The sequence below is a fragment of the Parambassis ranga genome, chromosome 13 (genome assembly GCF_900634625.1).
Source record: "Parambassis ranga chromosome 13, fParRan2.1, whole genome shotgun sequence".
Taxonomy (NCBI): domain Eukaryota; kingdom Metazoa; phylum Chordata; class Actinopteri; family Ambassidae; genus Parambassis; species Parambassis ranga.
The window spans coordinates 12,548,163-12,567,686 of NC_041033.1; the positions used below are offsets into that span (position 1 = coordinate 12,548,163).

General features: G+C 42.2%; 1 protein-coding gene across 10 annotated transcripts in view; it reads right to left on the bottom strand.

The window, feature by feature from the left end:
- Positions 1-19,228, bottom strand: part of elna (elastin a) — a 38,225-nt gene extending 18,997 nt beyond the window's left edge. For all 10 annotated transcript variants that reach the window (XM_028419570.1, XM_028419578.1, XM_028419577.1 and 7 more), the window contains exons 1-5: positions 18,941-19,228; positions 9,707-9,775; positions 9,126-9,173; positions 7,996-8,094; positions 7,798-7,824 (exon numbers count right to left, since the gene is read on the bottom strand). In XM_028419570.1, the coding sequence (XP_028275371.1) occupies positions 7,798-7,824; positions 7,996-8,094; positions 9,126-9,173; positions 9,707-9,775; positions 18,941-19,016 (319 nt within the window). In that variant the 5' untranslated portion in view covers positions 19,017-19,228. The remainder of the gene's footprint in view (positions 1-7,797; positions 7,825-7,995; positions 8,095-9,125; positions 9,174-9,706; positions 9,776-18,940) is intronic.
- Positions 19,229-19,524: the final 296 nt, after the last annotated feature.

The following is a 19,524-nucleotide window of genomic DNA, read 5'->3' on the forward strand; positions in this document are numbered from 1 at the left end:
AGTGATGCGGTTCTGCAATGCATCATAGTTTCCTCTGTTTAGTTTTAAAAAAAAAAAACATGTAACAAAAACATAGTTTACTAGCCAGTTTCCATTCAGAAAAGACAACTGGCTTTCACAGCTGTGAAGTGGCAAGTGCACAAGCAGGATGCTGAGGTATAATTTGTTGCTGTGAATAAGTGAGCGTTGCCCAGCAGTCATGATTCATTTGTGGTGGCTTGTCTGAGAGTGAAGTCAGTAACGATACACAAGTAAATACATGTCTAGACGTCCTCGGACAAACAAGGAGTGTTGTTTTTCGGTGGTAGGCCGCCATGAGGCCTGCCATGTTCGCTGCCTCCTGCTGTACCATGTCATGCTCAAATGCAGACACGGGAGTACTACTGGCCAGACAGTACGGCTAGTTCTTTCAGTCACTAGTCATGTTCTCAACGCGGGTCGAGTACAAGTGATGGATGTGAGCCAATGTGAACAGAAATATCTGGTTTCAATCTGCACTGAAACTTGTTGCTCATTCTCCGCTGGGGTTAGGTAAGGTAATTCTCTGTTTGGGGGCCAGAGGAATACAAGACATTAATCAAAACAATGTCTCTCAGTGTCTTCCCCGTTCTCTGGCTCTGCCTGTTTCACCATTGTTTCTCTCAGTCTGTCCTCTGCAGTCGGTGTCTAAGTGCTTATTGCTGACCAAACATGAGGCGTTAATAGCAGCAAACAGGGGAAGCCAAACGTGAGAAGTGGACGAAGCATTTGCTCACTCCTTTCCGTCTCCTTCCTCTTCCTCCCCCTTCTCTATACTTTGTGAACCAGCTGGGCCTGGTGAAGGGTTTAATTTAAGAGAGCAAAGAATTCCATGGCAGAGATCCACTGTAACTGACAGCAGAAGCGAGGAAAGCAGACATCGGAGCTGGAGCTCTGGAATGTCCAGGAAATTTTTGGAACTTGTTTCTTGTAGTATTCATTGTTTTAGCTCATTTTCAATCAAAGAAGCATTAGAGGAAAAGTGCTTGTTTACTGAAGAGCCTGGGGGGGAGGCTTCTAACTCATACAGCATCTCATTACTACTGCTGTCTGAGGTGGAGAGCAGTGTCAGGAAGGCCACAGAAGAATGATAAATTGCATTTCTTGTGATACAAACCACAAGCACACAAAGAGCAGGGCAGTGGCAAGAAGCACTGAGGCGTGCAATGGCAGCAGAAATGCGGCAATTTTCTGTATTGTGATGGAAAATCAATGATCTTCAAAGACTCCCTGGAGGTCCGCAGAGATTGAACATTTTACGTTGAGTGACGGACAGATTCTGCTCCGCGGCTGTGGTCCCATATACATTTTCACTTTGAAAGCTAAGCCCATCATTATGTCCTTCACTGTCGTGACACCAGATTTTTATCAGCATCAAATTATCACACTGTATCCCTTCCAAGTTGGTGGATAGATTGCATTGTTACAAGGTGACGCAGGACAAGCTGGATGAAAGCAGAATGATGTGAGGTGATGTAGTGAATCCAGATCGCGTGAGACAAGTGGACACACTGAAGCTCCCCTTGCTTCCTCTCCCCCTCCCTCTACTGTGACCTCCCCCCAACTCCTTGTCACTTCAAGGTTCGATTTGCTGTCAGTCACCAGCACTGAGCTACGAGAAACCAGACCAGTCACATGTTGGACTAATTAAGTATTCACACAGTCACACCGCTACACACAAACTCTCTCCCTCGCAGGCTGGTGTGAGCCAGCCAACTTTGGCGGGAAGCCTTGTATTGTTTTTGCTTTCCTTTTCCATGGAGTCATTGACACAATCAATGAGACGTCCCAAAGCCTGAGCCTCCACCTCTGCCAAATGACCCTAAGTGCAACACTGTCATAGCTCCTATAGACAAAAAACAAGGAACAGGTCTAAGGTGGCCTCACGCTCCAACATCTTTGGTTCTAGGACAGAATCCAGGTCAAAATCAGTGTAATAAAACTCCTACATTAGTGTCGTTAGTCATAAGTCAGTTAATACGGGTGGTCGTTTTTTTAACAGGACATTTTCATCATACTAAAGTGAAAGTGCTATGTGTCATTAGAGGCACTTACACTGATGAAGCCACTTTGGCAATCCTACAACGGTCTCACCAACCCACGCACCTGGGCATCAGAACACAGACATCATCTTTGAGGCACTGAGAAATTCTTACAAATGGCTCCAAATTAGCTGCAACTGTAAAAGTCACCATTACACATTATATGGATTACAAGCAGCACAACTGAGCCAAAGCAGCCGGCCATGCCCAGTGACGTCTATGGCTGCCTGACCTCACCAGCCTGAGTCGTTGTGAGCCTCTCACCTCCACAAACACGTGCCTCTTTTTAAACACATCTGTGCATAGACCATTATTCCTGTCTCTGAATTTACACTGTGTTAATTTGAACACCATATCCGCCGAGTTTCTGATGTCATTGTTTATGCTACGAGGCACAGAGAGCAGAACACACTATGCTATAAGCTTACAAGCTGACCTAACATTTCTCCCTGTTCTCCTCGTTTCTTGTGAGCGTTGAGTGAGCCTCTGCTTTTCTACTTTTTATCCACTTGTAAAGGAATGTCACAGTTGCTCTGCCAACACTGAGCCCCTGAATATGTCTAAAGAGTATCCCTAACCCAGTGTTCATACTGGCGGCCATTTTAGCTTGGCACACACATCACAGCATGTTCTACAAAGACACAGAGATCACAGCAGAACCAGCACTGTACAGCAGTACATGTGCACAGAAAAAAAACAAAACTGCTCATTCTGATCAGTGTTTCCATGTGGATGTTAGTTCAATTGTGCAAATTATGCATGCAGCGAGAAAAACAGTCAACAAATGCGGCCTGTGGCCATGGTATGTAAAGTTGGCCAAATGTGTTTCCTCTCCCAGATGGTCCACACATGCATCGAACTGCCATTCCACTGAATACTTTCTGACAACTCAGGGTTGAGAAGAGAGCCTCGTGCCCGACAGGTCAGCTTGACTCACAACATGCAAATAGAGTCGGTGACGTTAGATTCATTGAGTCAGCCTCAAAAGCATTTTCCAAGTTCCTCTGTCATTATAGAAGCTGTGATCACTGTGCAGCCATGTGTGGTATTTCAGTATGACAACTGTATGGGATACACTACAAAGGAAAACAAGATAAAGAGATAATTTATGTCTGTGACAGTGGAAAAACTGTTTACCAAATTATAGATTACAAGTGTGCAGAGGCATTGCTGCACATCGGGATCCTGATGAGGGCTGATATCATTTAAAAACCATTTATCTTCTCAGGTCATTCAGCTGGGCCTGATAAGTATTGAGACATCCAAGAGACATTTCAGTGAGGTGAGATCAGTTCCGTGACTCATTATTTCAAAATGCAAGCATTTTAATGAATGAGTAAACGGAGCGGAGGGAGAACGAGATTTGCCAAAAGAAATTAACACAAAATAAATGATGTACGTAGATCATTAAAAATGTGCCACACTTTAGGTGTTCTCTTTCATTTTATCAGGCATGTTTCTAACCTACCCTGTCACATAATATTCCATTATAAATGGAACTCTTCAAACATGAAAACAGCAGCATTGTTGATCTACAAAACAGGCACTTCAGCTCACTTTAACTGAAACTAAATTGTTCAGATCTTCATCTGTCTTCATAGGCACTTAGGAAAATAACAGCAAGATATTTCTCTGTCACACTATAAACTCCACTGTGCTGCCAGATGGACAAGGAGAGTGCTCATTGCTCCAGAGCTGCTGGCAGAGGGAGCAGGGGGGAGGTTGTGAGAGAGCATGCCGTGGTTCATCAGCTAACAGGGTACATGAGAGAAGTACACTGATAGCAACATACTCACATAAAGAAGGAAACACAGCACAGAACAGGCAGGTGAAACATTACTAAGTCAAAGCAAAAGCACTGGCTCACTGTGGAGTCGACAAAAAAGTTAGAATGTGCGGCATGCATGACTGATGAGACACCAGCAAAACTAATAAGGAGCCTATCTTATCTTGCTTTACTCTGATAGTTTAATCCTCCAGATGTATTAGAAAGAAAATTGAAAATGGTAATAACAGCTGGTGATATCATTCAAGAAAAATTGTTTGGGAGACAACAGGCACTTTCAAATGTGAACAAACAAGCCCTGCTGGCTGTGTGTATGTTGGGTGGGCTGAGCGCATCGAGGGGGTAGTGAGGCTGATATAAAAAGTTTCCTCTGCAGACAGTTCGGCTTCCAAAGTCTTGAAAGCCTGACACAGAGACTCAGTGTAAGACGGATTAAGTAGACTAAGAGGACGGATAGTGTCTATCTGCTGTCTGTGGGATACTGTGTGTCACCATTCCAATGTCAGGATACATATTCAGCATTTATGTGCATGTGTGTGTGTGTGTGTGCGCATGCTCGTAATTGCATGCATATGAAGATCATAAACATATTTGCATACACTCATGGCCATGCACACATTCACATACAGATGCTTCCAGTCTCTGACAGGTCTGAGCCACAGTAATGAAAAGCATATGTGCTCCAGGAGACTGAACCTCCTCCGAGCTCATCTTCTTTTGGCTAAACACTTTCATCCGCACCTCAATCTATCAGTCTCCTCTCTCTCAGCGAGCCCTCTAAGCATGTGTGTTGTGCAAAAGAATGTGCATACAAGTCTGTGTGTGTTGGCAACAGCTGGTGCATGTGTGTGACATGTATACGGCATGTTCACAAGACTTATTGCTTCTTCCTGTCCTCCTCGCCGTGCCTCTGTCTCTTGTCTGTCCTCCCCATGTCCTCTGTATCTTTAGGTTTCTCTACCTTTTCTCACTCTTCCTGTTGTGAAGCAGACGAGTTCACTTGATGCTTCTTCAAAAACAATGACCGTAAAATGAACCACAGTCAGGTGTACAGATAGGCCGTGCATTTTAAGTCCTAATGACTCCTTATCAGGGTAAGTTATGGAGAATGTGTGGTTTATACTTGGTGAGGGTGTGGATATCTTTAACTGTAAAGTGTTGGCCACAGGCTGTGAAACCCACCTATGTATTTTCTGCAATCACCAGCTACAACTTTTATTATTCCAGATGTCAGAAGTCTGTCAAAAGCAACTCATGGAGACACATTTCTGCTTTGACCAAAGTAATCCATCATCTAAAACTGTACTGCCAATGATCCCAGTATGATTTTTATCTTGCTCCAAATTGTAGTAACTATTTTCCCTTCATATTGTTATGCTCAGCGGTGGTGACGAGCCAAAGTAAAGGTGAAACAAGCAGTGAGGACTACATACTCAGACAGCATGTCACTGAACTACAGAAACAAATACAGTACAAAAAATAAACAAGGCCTGGCAGTAAACCCTGCTGTCATGTAATCACTTTGGAGGCTAAAGGCTGTTGTGTGCTTTAAATTAAACAATTGACTCATATTACAACACTCACAACGCCATTTTCCTTTGCAGCTGTCAGGTAGCTGGAAGAAGAACCAGGGAAATATGTTTTTGGTAATAACAGTAGTGGACATGTAAGATTTAGTTTGAGGATCTTATCTTATCTCATCTTATTTTATTTTATCTCATCTCATCTCATCTCATCTCATCTCATCTCATCTCATCTATTGCTTAACAAAGAGGTAGAATTGCTTACAGATTCTGAAGGTGTCTGCAAGGTTTATTGGTAAAACTGTGACATTGCTTTTGTCAGTTTCAGACAGTGGGGAGCTCAGTGCAGACACTGACCCAGACACATCCTCTCCCAGCCAAAAACATAACCATTATAATGCTACAACAAAGCGCCATCAACAGCAAAACCAGTAACCTTCATGTTTCTTGTTAACTCCTTAACACTGCCTGAAAGTGACAAGATGCTTGCCTAGAAAAGCCAAGTTTTGGCAATCAGTCCATGAGGATTGAATCCACCTTTGCTCGAGGCAACACAGATGAAGAGAGGGTGTCCAACAGCTGTTTGTAAGGAGAAAGTTCCTCTTTCCAGCTTACAGTGTCTTGTCAAACGTAGATGCTGACAGGCTTCACAATTAGTGTAACATTTACAAGGCCTTGCATGAGCTGTGCTGCAATTCACTGCAGTCACGCTACTCACATAGCCAGCTGCTGTTCTCCATTACTGGCCAGGCAAGGTGCATAGCTGAGGAATGCAATGTCACTCCTTGAATTCCACAGAAGAATGAATGGCAGCTCCTTTTATGTGTGTGTGTGTGTGAGTGTGCATCTATGAGTATTTTGCCAGTGTTTGTGTGCTGTAGCAATGCACTCCTGCTTTAAATATTAAAGGTCAATAAAAATAGGTCAATGATTTCTCATATACTGGCAGCATATAGTTTGTTCTGGCCTGTTCTCAGCAGCATAAGCCAAACACTGACTGATGCGATGGACTCAGTGATCGTGTGGTTCTTACCTACAGGCGATACAAGTACGCTCGTATATTAATGGAAAGTGCATAGTTGTTAAAGTTCTTGTATCCAGACTTGGAACACTTCAGGCAATATTCTTCAGATGGAATGGAAAGCACCACTGATGGAAACCAAAATTCAAACATTACTGAACTGCCATGAAGCGGAACATATTACAACCCCTCTGTGAATTTTAGTCTCTCTTTTCGTTTGAAAAAATTGTAAAGCCTTAGCTGACCCCTCACTGTTCACCCTGCTTTTTCCATGCAACAGAGATTAGTATGGATTACGATTGAGAGCACAGAGACCAAGGTTTTGAAAAAAACACATGGATCTGTTTTTTACATTTTGCCTCCTTTTTCTCACTGAAGTTCATTTCTGCATACTTGATGAGGGAGAACTCCAACATTTGTGCAAACACCGCAGCAATATTTCCCAAGCAATGCGCTGCTGCTCCCGGCCAAAATCAACTTCCACTGAATACTGGATATTAGGTCACTTTCACAGAATGGCTCTCCCGCAACTCTTGTTCGAGGGCGGGGGTGTGGCACTCCAGAGGGACCCTTCTGTAACCCAGCTCCATGTGTTATCGGGACTATAAGACGATTGCTTGGTTCCTTATCTTTCTTAACACAGAGAGGTAGGCTGCGATTATATCAGTGGTGCTTAGGGAAATTAAATGATGGCAAAACACTGCAAGAGCACCAATGCGGTGCAGACTAAAATACAGCAAAGGAAAATATTTACTGTACAGTATCGGAGAGAAGGGCTGTGGTAAATTTCAACACAGAGGTTTCCAGATATTGTACGGCTCTAGCATTACAATAACATTAATCAGTGCTCTGGCACCATTGTTTGGCAGGCGCTGATGGCTGTTTGCACTCTGCCAATCATCACTCCTTAATACAGCTGAGGTGCAAGAGTGGTGGAATCACGGCATGGTCCCACCCAGTCAGGAACCAGGGCAAACCAACCCTGACAAAAACACAGGGGTGATAAGAAACAACTGGTGACAACCAATTAAATGGCCTCAATATGTCCCTTCAGTCTCGGGAGGTCTGCCTCTTCTCATGGTGTGTAATGCAGTCTTTACATTAACCTACTGTATCCACCCAATAACAATACATCCAGTTTCCTTCCTTTCAAGGCACTCCAACTGTATATGTCATGCAGGGGAATGTTCCATGCTGTAAAAAGCCTATATTACAGTATCACAGCTATTACTGTAAACCGAACAGGGTGACAGGGTTGAAGCTACATTATTTTCAAAACAACTATAAATTTTTATATCTTTCGTACAAAGAAGACATATTTTAATACACAGATAATCATCATGTAGTCTGACTATTTTATTCATTTTTATCACTTCAGTTTGTCACACAAAAATATCTGTAACTTACCTGGTTTAGGGGCCTTCGCACCGTGTCCTGTTGGGTAAAACGATGATAAAATTGTCTTGAGTGAAAAGTTTAATGTGTTCTTGATTGGAATGATATTAAGGGCCTAAACATGGTTAATAACAGGAGTAACTAAAGGCAGCTGTACACTAGTGGAGTCTGCTAAACAAGTGTCTGCAAGATGTGTGTGTGTGTTCATACCTGCTGGCAGTCCTCCAACACCCAGGCCTCCAGCCCCAACACCTCCTGGCACCAAACCACCCGGGCCTACACCATGGCCTGCTCCTCCATAACCTCCCACTGCCAGAGAGAGAGAGAGAGAGAGGGGTGCAACTGTTATCATCATATCCTCAACAGCACAGAAGGTCCATGTCAAAATCAGAATAATGATTATTATCACTGGGTGAATATATAACAGGCCTCAAAATTTCGAACTTAACAATGTGTTCAATTTAAGTGCCTAAATAACTAAATAACTGACTGGCCTCAAACACATGGTTTGCTGCCACAACAACATCCACAGCATTTATTTATTCTCAATTTGTGTGGTGGTGTGATGAGGAAGTCTCACCATGTGTTTCCCCTTGATCTGACCAAACTAAAGCTGAGTGCTGACAGGCAAATCTGTCTTTAGAGCCGCACTCAGTTTCTTCTTGTTTTCATCACATAAACTACAGGATCCTGCAACCTAATGTGCACTCAGATAAAACTCTCTGCACCGGCTCTTCCTGCAGACATGGCTTAAACACTCGAAGCTAAAATGAGGTGCACAGTGTCAGAGTTGTTCAGCAAATGGGAGCTGATGCTATGCCAGGACAGTGCATGTGCGGCTGGTGACCTGTCACTAAAGTGGTCTGACCATGCAGGGCTGTGGATGTGTGAACTGACAAACAGCAGACAGAATATCTGTGGCTGTGAACAGGTGCTAGGCCCAATCGAGGCAATGTCCATTTGGACAATCAGACATCTGTGAAAGTGGCAAGAGATTTCTTTATGGAAAACTATCTGGAGCAGGTTAAAGGAAATATTTCAAATATCTTTAACCAGCATGAAGCTGAGGCTGTTCAGTCACACTGACACATAAAAATTATTTTACCACTCACAAATGTGGTATCAGGTCATAATGAGGTGAAATATTCCTTTAAAAGAATGTATTTAAGACCAAAGTATAATATTTTATAATGCATATTGCTGCATAGGTACAGATTCTTAAACATAAATCATTGATACTGACGTGCATACACCAATTCATATTAAACCAGATGTAATTCTAAAAAGCATATTTTAATATTTGGGAAAAAAATCATAAATCTAAAGTCTCTTCTACTCACCTGCAGCTTTAGCTGGTTTATAGCCCGCAGGGACTCCTCCAGCAGCCCCTAGTAAAACAAAAAGTCATACAGAATATTGATTTATAGCATGACATAAGGTTATGGACAGTTTCTGGCCCTGCAATACATCACCACACCAACTGACTTTCCTTCAAGACACCAGGAGTGTGTGAACTGTGGCATGCAACACTTTCATATAAGTGCTACACTGCACTGAACGTGACCGTACTGTAAATAAATACAGTAACATATGTACACTTGCAGGACACAGACTCACTGTATGTGTATAGACAATTCAACCTGACAGTGAAAATGAGTCTGATCACATCATAGTGAACACCAGCACATGTTCAGTATTTAACTTATATGTGTTGATCAGTCAGCTTTGCATTGTCCAATCCTCTTGATATTTTTATAGTTAAAGAAACAGACATTATATTAATTTAACAGGCACAAATGAGCTATAATCCATATTGTTTGTTAGGCTTCAGTGTGTTCTTACTGCTGTTTCTTTTTGGTGAACCCTTTGCTCTACAATGTACAGATCAGGTTTGTTGTGTGCTCTGAATCAGTCATGTTACCTGGAAAGTATCCAGTTCCTAGTCCAGTTCCTGCTTGTCCGAGGCCAGCACCAGCTGGCAAATACACACCTGCAACATCAGACAAAGCAAAAGGGTCATTTTCTATCACCAACACATGTGACACTTGCAGCCAGATGTCAATCAACATTCATTTTTTTTCAATGCTTGTAGCAACATTTTTAAACAATGACCACATTTACTACACATTCTCGAGCACACTCCTCATCTGTGACCCAGACAGCAGATCTGAAATCTGTCCTTGGCTCACACACCTCTCCTCGGTCAGAGCGGTGAAGGGGTGAACAATGAAATGTGACCACAGCAGTCAGAGTGAAGGCAAAAAAAACAGCTTTATAAGTCTGATGGGGAGCAAATTTAAATTGTTTTTATAATGATGAGGTACTGCAGTCAGAAAGTTTCTATAAGAAAACGGCTGCAGCACTGTGGACACCCTCACCACCACCCCTCCATCCCCTCGCTTTATTTTTCGCCTGATTTCTGGCTGCTACCCAGAGTAACTCCTGAGATAGTCGTTCTGGATCTCAGACACGGTGGCCTCATCAAGGAAGGACGACAGAAATAAAAAGAGGGGGAGTATAAAAAACTGATTCCAGTTGTTCTGGGACGACTAACAGCTAAATCCAATGGGACTGGTGAGCTAAGGCCAAAATTTAGAAAGTAATATTTTTTGAGGGGAAAACCTGGTTTATATCACAAAAACACAATGCAAATGAGAGAATGGGGCTGTAAGACCAGAATGATTATGTTTAATGGCTCTTACATGTGTTGGGAGGCCAATTAATTTAAACCACATGTCAAAGGCGTTCGTGTGTTTATTAGATAGTACAGCATGGACACCCGGATTTAGGTTCTGTCCACTGAGCATGGCCATTAGGGGACGAATATTACAAGGTATTACTGTCCAATGCAACTGAATGAAAATTCATGATACATTTAAAAAAAATGTAAAGAGAGTTTACTGAGCGACTCGGGCATGCTGCTTCACTGAACTGAAGAGAGCTTTGACCTCCTCAACAACAGGTTGTGACACTTTAAATGGATTTGTGTGACAATAACATCAGTATTCTTTCTATTGGACAGCAGAGATTAAGGAAATGTTCATGATGTGCAAAATCCAGAGACACTGTGAGGCACTGGGATGGGTTGCAAAAGATATTTGGTGATTCTAGTCTGCTGTTTTTTTCAGCCTAAAAGTAACACACTGAGTAAATGTATTGGAGCTGACACTGACATGCACAGGAATTCCTGCCATTCGAAAATATCTATGTGTAAAAAAATGCACAAATTAACTTATAAACAGCTGCTAATTTATCAGTGAGATTTAAACCATCTATCATCCAGGCTGCCTTGAGCTTATATTATCAAAAAGAACTTACTATACCAACAGCTTCCATGATTTCCTAGGTGCTTCATGAAACATGTTGTGTTCAGCAGGGGAACACATACATGCCTGTATTTTAGAGGGAGATATGTGCCTAAAACCATGTAGTATTTTTGTCTGCACATGTTAATGAGATCAGAGAAATCCTTTTTGTTGAGCAAAACACAGTCAGTGTGATCATGTGCAGTGAAGCACAACGTGCCTGTTTTTTCGCGTAAATGGGAACAATTATGGTGACAGCTGTGTTTGTGGACTAAATATGAGTCCATGAACAAATAGATAGGTTGTCTCGTCCTAACAGGGGTGATCAAGGAGCAGGACAATGAGAGGGCTGTTCATGTTTCTCGAGGTTTGGCCTTGTATTACTGTGACTAAAAATCCTGCAAGTTTAACTAAAAGCAAAAAATAAGTAATACTGTCCGGGGCTCTGTGTTTGATTATCAAACAGCCAAACCAATGCAATGTGTGCACTTGAGCTGTGTTTGTGTGTGACTCCAGTTCCAGTATCATGGCATCAATCTCAGGTGCAGGCACCACACGACGGGTGTGGAGTGATTGTTCTTAAATCTACTCCTGCTTTTAAAATCAAAAGAAGGATTTCCTGTGTCGGCAATGTAAGTGAGGCACGACGGACTGCGTGTCTGCCCCAGTTTTTCTTGTGCTTCGAATCCCAACATGTTACTGTACCACTTTCACAGAGTGCATCAGGTTCACCAAGACCCCATATCCAAACAAGGCACACCCTGACCTCTGCTAAGTGACCTAACCTACATCAATAAATTTCAAGATTTCCTCATGATTGTGTTATTTGTCGTCATCATCATGTGCTTACATTCCTTATAAAATTCAGCCAGGTCATGGGAATGTGATGGAATGTGTGTGAAGGACAGATCTGACTTGCCGTGAAGCAGAGATCAGATATGAGGCAGAATTTATTTTACATTTGACGCAAGTCAAGAGTTTGAACCGAGTGTGATATGATTAATGTTGACAAATAAAACAAATTCTGGGAAAGAAGATACTACTTGTGTCTTTTATAAGTGATCCAGAAACTCTCTCAGAGTAAAAAATAAGAACATAGAGGTCAAATGTATCCTTGCTTTGGGGATGACGGTAGAAATGTCAAAAATGTTTGCTGCTTGTTTTGGACTAAAGCTATGAAGACAGTGACCGCTGCAAACTTCAGCAATAGCTGAACAGAGTATTTCTTACTGCTGCGGTAGAGTGCTCCCAGTGCATTAAGAGGGTGATGATGTACGTGCACTCACAGGAATCCAGACAGTGATTTTAATGTATCACCATCCCACTTTGGACTTTGGACGTGGTCCAGTAACACACAGTGGAAGGGCTGTCAGTGAGGGAATACAGCCAGTCAGCATCACGAGAAATAAGTCAAAATGATATGCAAAGTTCAGTGTCTGGGAGTGAGATGCTGATATGTCCTGCAGTGTTTTCAGTGTTAATCACAGTGTGTAGGAGAGTGCTGAGAGTATCCCATAAATTATTGCCCAGTCAGGATGTCCTCTCAGGTCTGACAGAGGTGGAGGCTGGAGTGTTATCACGCCCACACCAACCAGCAGGTGGTCATGAGGGTCGCCCCTAAACACCACAGACCCAGCGCCATCAAAATAGCTGGACAGCTGTAATAAGGCTTAACGAAAAGTTTAGCATATCTCCCAACACACGATTTGGTGAAATTCATCCAATCACAGTTCAACCAACACCAGATCATTTTAAGGCTGTTAAAGTGTAGCATCTCTCTCTGGTGTCACTTAGATTCTGACCCACCTCCACTCATTCACCCCCTCAGTCTAACCCTCCATCAGAGCTTTCTCATTAAGACGCTCCAACTTCTCATCACCACCAGTGTCATAAAGGGACTGCTTCCCATGATATTCTGTAAATGTCTCCTGATTCAAATCCTTAAGGCTGATTTAGACTTCTGCATGGAATCGACGGCGTAAACCTGCGTAGCTTTCTGTGGTGACGCAGAGGCCTATGTGCACCAATAGTAACTACGCATTGAGGCGTCGCACACCACAAGGGCTGTGATTGGTTGGTTTGGTAGCAGCAGCTATTTTGGACTAGGTGCTCCTGCACTGCCATTTTTAAAAACTTCTTGTTGACTACAGGTGTGATTATGGACAAAGAATATTCCTCAAAAACAACAAGATTTGCTCTCTCTCGGTCACCATTGTTCACTGATACAGTAAGTGGCAGAAGCTAAACAATCAATGAGAGACTTTAAAGAACGAAACCCGCTTCTAGCAAACCAACACAGTGGAGGAGCACAGAAGTTTGAAGGCATCACGCCGGCATCAGGGGATCTGTGGGAATATCATTTACTTTTGTAGAAGTGGAATTTAATTTAATCTTTAAGCTTTTGCAGGACAACACTGATAATTTGATCTTTGACCTCTAAAACTATGAAATGCAATTATTATTTATTCTATTAGTCTGAGTTTCCCTTTAGGAGGGAAAGCCTCGTCACTATTGACACTTCCACTTTGTTATTATGTTCCACTTGTAACAAAGAAGTACAACTGGTGAGAATTTTTATAATTGAATTTCCAGAGGACTCAAAAATTCATTTAAACAGCACAAAAAGGGACAACGTGTGAAAAGCTTAGCTAAAAACCCTCCTCATGCACAGCACATGTGTATGCAAGTGTTTTGGTTTCTCCAAATCCCACTGTTTTGAATTTTGATAAGATGACGTCGTTCACCAGACACAAGCTGACAAATGGAACAGGACCCCGTCCAGATCCTTGGATGTTTACTTTTACACAGTCTCATGCTTTGAGTGTCAGTCCGGAAAGTAGAATGTGACATGTTTATCAGCTGTTTAGCTGGAAATTAACTATTTTGCCCGCAGCATCCATGTTGGCAATAAAGACGGCAGAAAACACCAATGTAGTTCAGGAATTTATCACAAATCAGAGTCTAAGTGGAACATTTATACTGGCCGAAGCACTGCAGTTTATGGGAGATATGGGTTATTGGGCCCAAGAATAATGACTGGATAGTAGTGAAGTAAGGAAATTGTAAGTCAGACCTTGTTTTGTTATAAAATCAAAGCCAGTGACGGGGTTTTCCATAGTACCTCCCATGTTAATAGCAGCTTTTACAATTGCTCTTTGTGACTTGAAAGAGTGAAGTTTTACTTCATTTACAACAAGCTGGTGAGTAATATGACATTTTCACGACCCTGTGCTGTGGTTGTTTAATAATTGGCTCTTTGGAGTTGATCGAACCATTTGCCTGACTCTTAGGCGTGCAGAACAATCTCGTGTGTGCTCATACTCGACACTTACTCATAGTACATCACAAAAAATACGAATGCAGGCACTCCCCAAACAAAAGACTGGCAGAACCTGAGAAACACATTTACACAATTCTGCACCACTCATTTCTTCATTTTCAATCAAATAAGTCATATATGTTGGGAAACTTTCAACTGTTTACTGCGTGTCCCAAACGAGGCTTCTGTGCAAAGCTCTCAAACTGCAGCACAGTGAAGCAAACGCTGTGGTTCCTGGCACCCGTACATCTGTCGTTATCAGGCATGTGACAGCTGGCTGGCTATCAGTCACTCTTTGCACCGTCTATTTTCCACAGCATGGTGGAGGATGGAAGAAAAAAAATGAAAAGTGAAATCCATCTTTGTACAAATACCTGATTTCACTCTCTACACTTCCTGAGCTTTGCCTTCATGACACTTTCCCTGTAACTAGAGTATCATCATATGAAAGACCAGATTCAGATTCTGTCATGGTTTGCCTTTTGGCATTTTGTGTGAAGCCCTTTCCACTGGAAGCTGACAGGGGATCATTACAAGATTAGGAAAGTCAGATCCTTTCAAATGAAAACACACACAAAAAATGTTTGAAACAGCTGTTTGGTCTGTGTACAGCAGAGCCGAACACGATGGAGGAATAAGCTGTAGTTAAAGATAACCATCAACCATTTGAAAAAATGACGAGCTAAAGTTCAATCCTGAGCGTGATTGATGTGAGTTTATCAGACCAGTGAGATCTTAAAAGCACTATAAATGACTTAATATTTACTGTTTATAGACTGTTTGCTTGTGCTTTTAAAAAGATATACTAACTCTGTGTATGTAAATATCCTCAATACATTCTGAACTGTAATTTGAACAGGAGAACCATCTTGACTGTGAGGCCATCAATCACATTTATGAATATGATATTGACGTTCCACACTTCAGTTTTATCCTGGCAAGCATCAAGCAGTGTGAAGGCTATAAAATCTGTGATTTATGTGAAAGAGAAGAAAATGTTCACATCCAGTCCAATCCAGTTTACTGATATTTAAGAAAAAACAGACTGTTCGTGGGAACTGGGCATGCTCTCCAGTTGTGTTGCAAAATCAGACCCAAAGAAAAAAAAAAGTGCAGTAAAGGCCTGAGGTGCTACCATCAGCCTACAAAGACAGTAATGTAACCCAGCACACAGGGTTTTCATGCCAGAGGATTTTGATTAAACTGATGTAATGTGTTTAATCAGATTTTCATTTTCTTACCATCTTTTCTCATCAGCTTTGGCTTTTTATTAAAAATTATACTAATGTTGTGCTCATGCTGTCATGTTGTTTATAAACCCAGAACGTCTTGGACATCAGCAGTGTCGGGCGAAGATAAAAACATTCCTGACAGGAGCCATTTCTGATTGCTGGCCCTGTGAGGCTGATCCAAGCAGCTCACAGCCTGGTGAGGGCTGCTTGCAGAGTGGCTGGAATGAATCATCTGAGTTAATGCGCTTCTTTGTTGAACACTTGGCACTGGATGATTGCAGACCAAACATCTGACTGGGAGATGCTAGGACTGACATTTATCCACAACCAAAAAGTTAGACATAAACACATTATTAACAGATATGTGTGCCTCACACAAGAGAGAACTGACGACTATGTGAAATAATAATAAATAAAAGTGATGCCTTTGTAAGAAACCTGGAGGTTACCCATCGAAACTCAACACAGTTAGCATCATAGGACTATTAATGAAAACAGACAAGTGCAGTGCTGTGAAGATGTGGCTGAGACATTTGCTTTGCATTGAGTTAGTTCTATCAAAACATCCCGTCCTTCTGAAACATGATCCCTACAACATCCTTAACAGTAGTTGCAGTAAAAATTGTGATAGGAAAACATTTGGGCCAACATATTAGTAATCGCTTCTGGCTTTGAGCTTTTTATGCCGAGCGTGACTTCTCAGCCAAGCAACGCGCTTTGATGTGTGCGAGACATGTATACATGGAATTAGAGTCCTTTCACAATAACAAAACCCCGTTCAATCAGTGCTTGTAACCAAACAGCTCATACCCAGCAGTGAATGAAGTCACCTCGCTGCAAACTACACCAAACCACTAAACATCAACAAACTCAAATTGCATTTGTGGATCCAGCATTGAAAAAGTGAAAGGAGAAAAAAAAGAGACCTATATAAAACAAAACATCTGTGTGGCGGCACTTCAAATGGTCTGTTTCTTTAATTGCAGTGTAGAGTTGTTGAGCGCAGGGATGCCTATATGTCACATTAATCCAGCATGCTGTGGTTGGAACTCAACCATGGCAGAAAAGGGATTAGAGCCAAAGAGGTGTTCACAACACATGCTACCAATAAAGCCTCAGGCACCGCTTGTTTGGTGCATCAAGACAACCAGTTAATGTATCTGCAGCACCTACGCTAAGAGTCCTGTAATGGCCAAAGCTCTTGATTCCACTGAACTTCACCTAAAGCCAGCCGAGTGTCACCGATTAATGTGTAAAATTCCTCAGGGCCAATGTCAAATGAGCCAACCTGGCTTCTAGCAGTCCTAAAGAAAACATCGTTCAACCTCTTTAATTCTTTGGAGTATATGAAGGAACAGAGCAGCTATTTTCCCTGTTGCATCTGAGCCAATGGCTGCCCATCAGAACTTTGTCATTAAGCGCTTCTGTCCTTTACAGAGAAATGAATGGCTTTGGCACATGTCACTGAAGTTTTCTGGGAGAATGCAGTAGAAGTCAAGGCGCACCTACATGCTCTGTACTCACAGTAAAACTAAAGCTGCTGCTATTATGTAGCAGTGCTCCTTTATTTTGACAGAGAGAACATGCAGCTCTACATTCTGCAAAGAGCATGTGTCAGGAATGGAGTAAATCTGCGTCCCTCGAGGGAGAACGAACAAACACATGGAAGTACCGGCGCAGGATCCGGGGGATGGCATGACAGGGGACACGTTAATAACTCCATCCCAGATGTTTCTTCTTGGACCCTAAGACGTTTACACTTGTCGATGGAGAGCCTTCAGACAGCTCTGGCACTCCATCATAACTCAAAAGGTGAATTTCTCAAGAAGAGGCGTTTTCTGGGCAGAGGCATTAAATGGTTGGATTGGGTGTTAATGAGGTTCATGTTACTCACAGATAATTTACCCTTGGAACATAAACAAATTTCTCTTTTACTCAGGTTAGAGTGCACAGACACAGATGGAACTAGTTTGAGCTCCACAGAAATGTTTGATATGGATGGATTCAACACTCACTTGAGATCAAAGTTGTGCTGCTAAGCCAGTATTGATATTTGTTGGCTCCTCTACCTGCTATATATTTTTCCCAACAGAAATGTGGCTGGCACAGAGAAAAAATGATAAATGTGTTACGAGACAGAGAGAAGAAAGAAATCTTATATGACAAAAAATCTATGACCTGATGAAGACAAACCTGCTAAACTTTGTCAACATCGCCGGATTAAAGGGGCCAATAAAACAGCTTGAACAAATGAGGCTTTTTCTGGACATATTACTTTTTTGGAATCCTAACAACATAAGCATACTGCATCTGAAAGGACACTTGGGTGCTGGAAGATCGGAAACATAAACAGCTGCTGCAACTTTTAGGCAAATAAATACAACAAAAAATGGACAGCATACCCAGCTCCAGATGATTAACATGTTTTCCAGTTGGGGGCTGAATAACTCAGAATCTCAGCCAAAACACAGAGCTAGAACCAATGAAAGCGCTGCAGAAAGACGAGGAGAAACAACACTGAATGATAGTGGGAGGAAAGGCATGCTCGCAGCTTCTCTCCCTCTCCGTCTGAGGCAGATAAGCCTTGGCTTTAGACTGCCCAGTGCTGCGAGAGAAGACCCGATCGGAGCTGCTCTCATGTGCAGTCTGTCCACGCAGTGGTTCATCCAGGGTCAACTAAAAGTTCTGAGTAGACCTACTGGCCAGCTGGAACCGTCTCTTCCTGACATTTTTACAGTAGGATTGGATCTAATAAGACAGGGGCTTTAGATTATGAATAGCTGCTTTGTACTGTAACGATTCTCATGACATGATAGGGCGCTCTTATCCTAAACTTTAACAATTCTAATATATAGGACACAAATCATTTATGATGTTCTAAGCAGTGAACCCCATGAATAACTTCATACATGTGATTCCAATTTGATCAAACTGATTTGCATTTATTATGGTTCTTCTTCTTCAGCAGTGGCATGGTTAGAGGGATTCAGCAAAACATCCATAACTATATTTGGAAAACAGCAAATCTACTCAGAAATGCCATTGCAGGACTTTTACAGTTGGATCACACCAATTAAAAACACTCCAGCACACACTATGTTTTGCAACAGACACAAACAAAAAAAGTTTGATTTAAAATAAGCAGTGAATGGTTACCTGAAAGCTGATAAGCAAAAATATTTGACAACTAAAGATATTTTATGTCTCTGAGGCAAAATGGTCAAAAAAGTGCACCTGTTCTATGTCTGTGATTGATGCAGCAAAAGTTCTGACTCCATTCACCTGTAGCACACACTTACCTCCTTGAAGAGAGGGCTGAATCAGTGCTATGATGAAGAGTCCACAGACGAGCAACAGAATGTTTCTGTTAGCCATCTCGCTCCAAAATGCACCACCCCTCTCCCGATCAGCTGGTTTTATTCTCTTCTGGATAATTACCACTAGCCTGAAGTCTCCAGGAGTGGTGAAAAAAGTGAAAAAAAGATATGGGACGCGATGTAATTAGGAGAGGGCAAAGTCTCTGGTTCAATGGATCACTTTTGCTTTTTTTCCTCCCCTATGTCTGGTGTTGCTGTTTTTATTCTGGTCACTCCTGCCAACAGTACAGACACTGCTGCCAGCAAGGAGAGAGAGAGAGAGAGAGAGAGGGGAAAAGAGACACACACACTGACAGAGGGGGAGAGAGAGGGAGAGAGAGAGAGAGAGACCCCCCCCATCTCTCCCTCCACATCCAGAGGAATTGAACTGTCTGCCAAGCGTTTGCATGGATATGGAGCACATTTATCTATTGCAGTCAAGACACAGACTGGAGAAGAGCGAGTCACATTTCTCTGATAATTACCTGCTCTCAGTGTTTCTGATTTTCGAGCACAAAGCAGTAACA